Source organism: Anoplophora glabripennis, unplaced genomic scaffold (genome assembly GCF_000390285.2).
Source record: "Anoplophora glabripennis isolate ALB-LARVAE unplaced genomic scaffold, Agla_2.0 scaffold121, whole genome shotgun sequence".
In the NCBI taxonomy this organism is placed as follows: Eukaryota; Metazoa; Arthropoda; class Insecta; order Coleoptera; family Cerambycidae; genus Anoplophora; species Anoplophora glabripennis.
In genome coordinates this window covers 1,127,907-1,135,386 of record NW_019416338.1, presented here as the reverse complement: position 1 = coordinate 1,135,386, position 7,480 = coordinate 1,127,907, and the positions used below count along the sequence as shown (strand labels likewise).

Here is a 7,480-nt window from a genome sequence, read left to right as displayed (position 1 = left end):
AATAATAACAATAATAATAATAATAACAACAATAATAATAATAATAATAATAATAATAATGATGATGCTTTATTGCCCAACAGTTCCCATTTACAGGGCAATTTACAAAATAATACAACTAAGTAAACATAAACAAAGACCATGAGAAAAAAGAGAAAAAAATAAAAAAAAATGCAAAACACATAAGCAGACATATACCTATAGAAGTGTGTTTGCATTACAGTATTACATATTTAATCCAAAAAAGGACATACAAAAGACATAGTATTCTTCGCCTTATGGCATTCAATAAAGTATGAAATGGACAAAAAAATATATCACAAGAGTTACACAAACGATTAAAATTATCACACATGACATAAATTGGCGATTTATATAAAATGTTAGTATTTGGCGTTGCAAGTCTAAACGTATTAGTATTTCTTAGATTTATTCTAGGTACGGAAAAATTAATAGCAGCAAGCAAATCAGCACAGTTAATGGTTTTGTGCAGTAGCTTATACAAAAATATGATTGACATGCGAATTCTACGAGAATCAAGAGTTTCAACGCCAAATCTACTTGTTAACATGTTGTAGTTTCCACCCATTTCAGGATAAATCCCGTCAACTTTGTAAGCCAAATATTTTAGAAACTTTTTTTGAATTCTTTTTATATGCCACTCTTGAGTTTTGTAATAAGGATACCATACCAGCGCACCCTATTCAAGTCTAGAGCGAACATAAGCAAAATATAATGTTTTAATAGCTCCAATATCTGAGAATTGTTTACAGTTGCGAACTATAAAACCATAGAACCTCAATGCCTCAATATATGTACTGATAATAATTTTACAAGTATTTTCATGTATTATCATTGAACAACGCTAACAGATAAGTCAAAGTAAGGGCTGACGCTTGCTTACAAATTTTGACATTTGTGGGCCGTTCGGATCCAGAGAGCTGTACAATAAAAAGCTTCAGATCTAACTAATTAAGTATGTATCATTATTGTTTATTACATTTATTACTTTTGTTACACTATTATAACAATTTAAGCAACGAATTACCTCTTTCTGAGGCAACATTTCTTAGATTTGATGGCGTCAATCCCACTGCCCCCTGGCCACAGACACCCTAACTTCCCCTAAAACTGTGAGCATTGTCAACAATTAGAAAGACCCCTCTTGTCCTTTATATCTAATGTATATGCAACCATATGCCACTGGCAAACCAGCTGATGTTAACAGGTATGTGTAATCTAATTGGTTGTGGCGCCATTATAGGTGAGACGTGTCATTATTTTTGTAATATCACAAATATTTTAAATGCCTTTAGTGAATTAAAAGTATACAGGATTCACTGTCTGGGACCTAGAGATTGATTCTACAGTCGTTAACTTCTGTCCGGTCTCTATACCGATAACATTATTTTTTTTGTTACCCATACCATAAACTAGCCATATCGTTTAACTGTGACTCAAATTTTAAGCGAAAAAATTGTTAAACAATTAGTTTTTTCAGTTTAATAAAATAAATTACCCTCTGCCCCATTATCTCTCCTGGAAGTTACACGGGGTGGTAAAATAACTCTAAAAAAAAAGCTGCTACTTCAGTCTGATCTTAATTATGCTTTATATTTACTTACCCTACAGAATTAGGACAATCAAGTCTTTTAAAATTATGATGTACATCATGTTTATTTGCATTGTAACATCTTTCACATAAATCATAATTACGGCAAATATTACATTTATATCTTATTCCTCGTATATTAAAGATATTACACTCGTCACATTGAATACGTCTGTGTACAGAATCTGAAATGTATAATAAATCTACACGAATCGGTAAAGTATATTAATGTTGTCGTTTGGATAAAAAATTAGACATCTACCTTATTTGGTTTCGGTCATGCACATTTTTTTTGTAGCTATCTCTATTTACTACGAAACATTTGGTGCAATAGCAAGGCAACTGTGCAGATATCCTCATATATTGGTTGCATAAACGAGATATATGTCAGATGCCTCGTTTTTGTACCAGACAGTGACAAAGAGTGACCGCAAAAAAAAAGCCATTTTTCTGCCTGTTTTTGAGACTGACAGAGGCGACAGGAAAAATCCTAAAAATATTCTAAAAATATCCACATACTCTTCATGAAAAATGAAAATAAGCATCACTTTCAGTTTTTCGAAAATTTTCGAAAATCACCCTTATTTAGGGGTTGAAAAGACAAAAAAAGTGAACAAATTAAGAATCATCAATCCCAAATATTTTTATGTTGTTATCAAAATAATATGAACCTGCAAATATCTAATTTCGTACGTGATACGGTCTAAATGCCTAAAAATGCAAGATACATTAAACGTTTTTTTTCTTTTTCTTTTATACGTGATAATTGAACCATTAATAATTCACAATCACTAGATCTGAAGGAAAATACCCTAAATGAGGGTAAAACCACCCCTAAGTTCAACCATCGGCTTCAAAGTACATAATTATAATGCATGAAAAAAATAATGTTTCGAAATACTCCCATACATTATCAATCATTTTCAAAAATAATCATCCCTCTCAAGGGGTAAAACCATCTCCTAAATATAAAAAATTCTAAATAATGTGAAAAAATATTATTTTGATAACATAGAAATATTTGGGGTTTTACAACTGTTGATGATTCTTAATTTGTTCACTTTTTGTCTTTTCAATCCCTCAATAAGGGTGATTTTAGAAAATATTCGAAAAACTGATCATTTTAATTTTTCATGATGAGTTTTTTATATTTTTAGAATATTTTTAGGATTTTTCCTATCGCCAATTGTCAAAGTCTCAAAAACAGGCAGATTTTGCAGTCACTCTTTGTGTTCGCTAATAAGTGTTTTCATTTGTGCTTTATGAACATGAGTTAGATATTAAAAAAAATGAGTTCTTATGAGTCTTCAAGTTTTAAGGAAGATGCAGACTCATCAGATGACTACGTACCCTCCCATAATAGTAAATTAAATAAATAGTAGTGAAAATGAGTCAGATGCGGCAGTTCCAGAAAGAGGGATTAGAAAAAAAAAAGAAAGTTACTCAACATCTTTGGAAACAAAATGTAAGAAAAAATAACAGAGCTTTGGGAAAGGTTTACGTGGGAGCTACAGGAGTTGAAGTACGCAAAATTGGTAATGATTGTGAATGCAAGTATCATTGTTTTCAAATAGAGATGCAATTTTGGAGTTTCTATAAATTAGTTTATTAACATGTATTTACACTATTTTCTAAAATAAAGTTTAGTTTTCTTTAAACAAAACGTTTGCTCCTTTTATTTGGTGTAAAAATAAGGTAGCTTCCAAAATATTTAAATAGAAACAGTCATGTTACATGTAGTTTTGGTCAGTGTACATAAAAATTTGCTTTTAGTTAAGTAAACTTCCTGTTCATTACTATCATTAATAAAAAAAAAATTCATGGTTTAGGTGGCAAGAACGAGGTAACTGCAAACCTTTTTTAGTTTAAAAAAAAAACTGCAGGTCTTTAAAATATTGTTTTCTCTATCAGTGTACTTCTACCCAACATGGTAACCACTTTCACAGTAAAAACCAAAAAAAATAAAAATCAATTTGATTTTTAACACATTTTTGTCCTTCATCAAAATTTAACTTCAAAGAAAATCAATTGAGCTTTACTATTACCTTGTTTCTGATTGCTTCTTGAAGTGGAGCGAGGTATTAAATCAATTCTAAAAAAAATTTTTAATTCTCTTATTGTATTTACACAATATGCCTTACCCTACACAATTAAGCGAGTCAATTCTACTAAATCTATGGCTCAGGTCATGCTTGTTACCATGATAGCAGAAGACACATAAGTCGTAATCACGGCAATCTTTACACTTATATCTTATTCCACGTATGTTAATATAATGGCAGGCGTTACATTCAATATTTTTGTGAACAGTACCTGAAAAACAGAATAAAATTTCGTTGACAAAATATTTCGAAATATGAGGGCTGCAAAAGCTTGTATTTCATTCAAATGATTTGTGAAATTATCTATTTTTATTTTTACAAATTTTTAACTTGTAAGTTTCTTCATATTTAAGTTTCTGGCTCTTAAAAACAAATTTTATTGATAATTTATAAATTGGAAATTGTACACATAAGGGTTACCTAGTTTCTGTTTTGTCATTGTAACTAAGCGGGGTGGTAGGTAAATTCTAAAAAAAAAAAATAAAACATTAAAAGTGGTATCACATCCTATCTGTAGTGCTTTATAAGCTCTCTTTTACCCTACACAGTTAGGCGAGTCAATTCTAATAAAGCAATGGCTCAGGTCATGCGCGTTTCCACGATAGCATGGATCACATAAATCATAGTTTCGACAACTTTTACACTTGTATCTTATTCCAAGTATGTCTAAAGATTTACACTCGTCACATTGAATACCATCGTGTACTGAACCTAAAACATTATCTATAATTATTTATTTGTGTAATTTAATACTTTTATGTTTAAGTATTTCTACCACATTAAAAAGAAAATTTTTTCTTATACCCACATGATCAATTGGGGGTGATTTTATAAATTTAAGGCTTTTTTCGTGAGTGAAGTCGTATGTTGTAGTATGTGTAGTCTACAAATTCCTGCACATGTCTACTATTGCCTTCAATTTCACTTTATTTAGTTTCAAGAATATTTTCTTTTACTTTTGATCCCATTCGGAATGTCATTATTAAAATGCACATGGTAATTTGTAGTTATCATTTTATTTATCTTCTTGCTAATAAAACATTTATAAAAAATATGCCAAAATTGTATGAATTATGGAAAATCATACAAAAAAATAATAGAATAGAATCAGAAATAGAAACAGCATATGTTACTACATTTGTCAAATATATTCGTTAGCATACACTATTATGACTATCCGAAGATGTTTATAGTTTTTACAACTCCAAATATCAAAAAGGATTAGGAGTTATGAATCTCCAAAAAAGAATTTCCATTATATACTATTTTAATAATACCTACATTACTTCTAGAATATTTGCTGTTCAATATTTTATGTATTCAGTTTGTAAAGTTACCTTGAGCTTGATTCGTTCTAGAAGTTAGACGAGGTGGTAAATCAGTTCTAAATGAAAAATAAATAAATAAAAATTAAATTTCCTTTCTAATTTCTTTGTATATTTCTTACCTTGGACCATTTGGGGAATCGATTCTACTAAATCTGTGACTCAGATCATGGATATTTCCACGATAGCAAAAGTCACATAGGTTATAATTATAACAATTAATGCACTTATACCTTACATCACGTATGTCTGGAAAATTGCATCCATCGCACACAGTACCTATATTCATGGTATCTGAAAGACAAAGCAAATTCATTTTTTTTGATGGCACAAGCACAATGTAATAATTTTATAAATATTTAATTTACTATTAGAAATATAACTGACTGAAGAAACAATAACTACTTAAGATTTCAGGTCTTTAGTATTATTTTGTATTAACCCCTAAAAAGTATTATTTATTATTTGCTTATTACTAATATTAATCATTTTTGTCATAACTACCTTCTTGATTGCTCGATCCAGGCAGAGATGATAGATCTGTTCTAAAATATATCCTCGAATCGTTAAAAATGTTACTCAAATTTAATCTCAATATATGATTTACTTACTCTTTTGTTATTGGAGGTTCGATTCTTTTAAAACTATGGCTTGGATTATGTTCCCTTCTGAGATAACATAAATCGCATAAATCATAGTTACTACAATTATTGCATTTATACCTTGGACCTCTTATACCATCAGAAGAACATATATTGCACTGAATGCGTTTGTGTCTAATACCTAAAAGATAAAAAATTACACTAAAAAATCTTAGTTATTTTGAATTTATGTTAATATAATTAAACTTCAATTCATTTCAATTATTTTTTAAATTAGGCAGTTAATTTACTCAGAAAATTGCAATGTTTTTGTCTTATAAGTTGTATAAGGAGGTCTGTCATCAAGTGACGTACCTACTCTATATTTTCTTCATTACTTTTTGATGACGGATTGTCATAGGAAATTTTTTGGATTTTCTAAAAACAACAAAAAAATGTTTTATCTGTATCTCGACTGTAAACTGATTTACAATTATTTTTGCAACTGGGGTAATAAAAAATTTTAAATATTTCAAAATACCTACAAGTTTTATTCTTACACATATCTTTATATTTGGAAGAATAGCGGAGAACATAAAATGCAGCACCGAATAGCAAGCCACATTGTATCTTATGAATGAGAAAATAATATGACGATGTAGTATATTGTTTTATGTGTCATATTGACTAATTATATCTTTTATCAATATTTAAAAAAGGGTACAATTTACCAATTCCTAATGGAAAAACTTTCAACCGCTACTACATTAATTGATTTATTATTTATTACTAAATATTTAGTATTTAAAGTGTCTAGTATTTTAATTCTTACCAATTTGCGCATTATCAATAATCAGCAATAGTAATGGGCATAATCGACCAATTTTGATAATCGAGTTATTTGTAATCGAGTACTTCTAATAATCGAGTGATCACTCGAGATACGAGATATTGGTCGTTTTCATCCCAGCGGCGCACAAATATGTTTGTATTAGTCATATATTACTTATAAGCGTAGCTAAAAAAAAAAAGCTCACGCACTTCAAAACCTAACCACTTTTTCGTTTTATTCTAAAAAAAAAGGTTACGCAATCAGTGACTATTTACAGTATGCACTAACATTTTGGGGTGCAACCGTAGGCTAATAATCACTCGAGTGGTGGGAGTAAACATCTCGAGATATCTCGAGTGATCTCAATAATCGAGTACCACTCGATTTTTCACTCGAAATCTCCCATCACTAATCAGCAACTCATATGTGCCGTTTTGCCCAATTTTATATAGTGTTTGATTTCCATTGTCCCACTGTACAATTGCAGTTTTATCAGCATTATTTACTTGATACAAAGTTCCCGTGTAATTTTCACCACCATCTAAATGTAAAGAAATGCATTTAAAATTTTCTAAACTTTAATACTGCATACCTTCTTCTTTCAAAGACCAGTCAGGGGCTCTAATAACTCTTAAACCTAATTTAAACATCCTGTATATAGCAGGTAACTGAGGTTAAAATATTCTGACTTCTTCTTCTTGACCATGGAGACTATACAGTCTCCCTGTTCTTGACTCTGACCCAATACGAAATTAAATGGTAACATAAAGTGTGGTTATATGCGTATTTCTGGGAATTCACAGACAAAACAGCAAACAACTCTAATCTGACAATCTGACTCGACTCGACCTCTAAATATTAGATGTACCTATAGACGTTCAATTTTAACAGTGACGTCAGTTATCATCGCACCCAAGTTGAATAATTAATAATTATGAAGAATTTCATAAATAGCTTTCCAGTTATAGTATTTAATACACGTTAAAAAATTATGCTATATCTCTAAATAACTCTGGTATTGATACTAT

General features: G+C 29.9%; 1 protein-coding gene across 1 annotated transcript; it reads right to left on the bottom strand.

The window, feature by feature from the left end:
• Positions 1 to 963: 963 nt before the first annotated feature.
• LOC108909463 (ZZ-type zinc finger-containing protein P35G2.11c-like) lies at positions 964 to 7,266 on the bottom strand. Its single transcript, XM_018713807.1, has 13 exons — positions 7,045 to 7,266; positions 6,872 to 6,993; positions 6,453 to 6,480; positions 5,651 to 5,822; positions 5,544 to 5,584; positions 5,162 to 5,333; positions 5,052 to 5,098; positions 4,254 to 4,425; positions 4,135 to 4,181; positions 3,754 to 3,925; positions 3,658 to 3,704; positions 1,626 to 1,797; positions 964 to 1,569 (listed from the first exon to the last, which is right to left on the bottom strand). The coding sequence occupies exons 1-13, from the start codon at positions 7,100 to 7,102 to the stop codon at positions 1,503 to 1,505; spliced, it is 1,317 nt and encodes a 438-aa protein (XP_018569323.1). The 5' UTR covers positions 7,103 to 7,266; the 3' UTR covers positions 964 to 1,502.
• Between the last annotated feature and the right edge of the window lie 214 nt (positions 7,267 to 7,480).

Excerpts from the sequence above, each read along its gene's own strand:
- LOC108909463 (XM_018713807.1), bottom strand. The coding sequence starts at position 7,102 with ATGTTTAAATTAGGTTTAAGAGTTATTAGAGCCCCTGACTGGTCTTTG. Across the intron at positions 6,481-6,871 it reads GGCAAAACGGCACATATGAG|TTGCTGATTATTGATAATGC; the intron begins TTGCTGATTAGT and ends TGCCCATTACTA. Across the intron at positions 5,334-5,543 it reads TGGATCGAGCAATCAAGAAG|ATACCATGAATATAGGTACT; the intron begins GTAGTTATGACA and ends TTTGTCTTTCAG.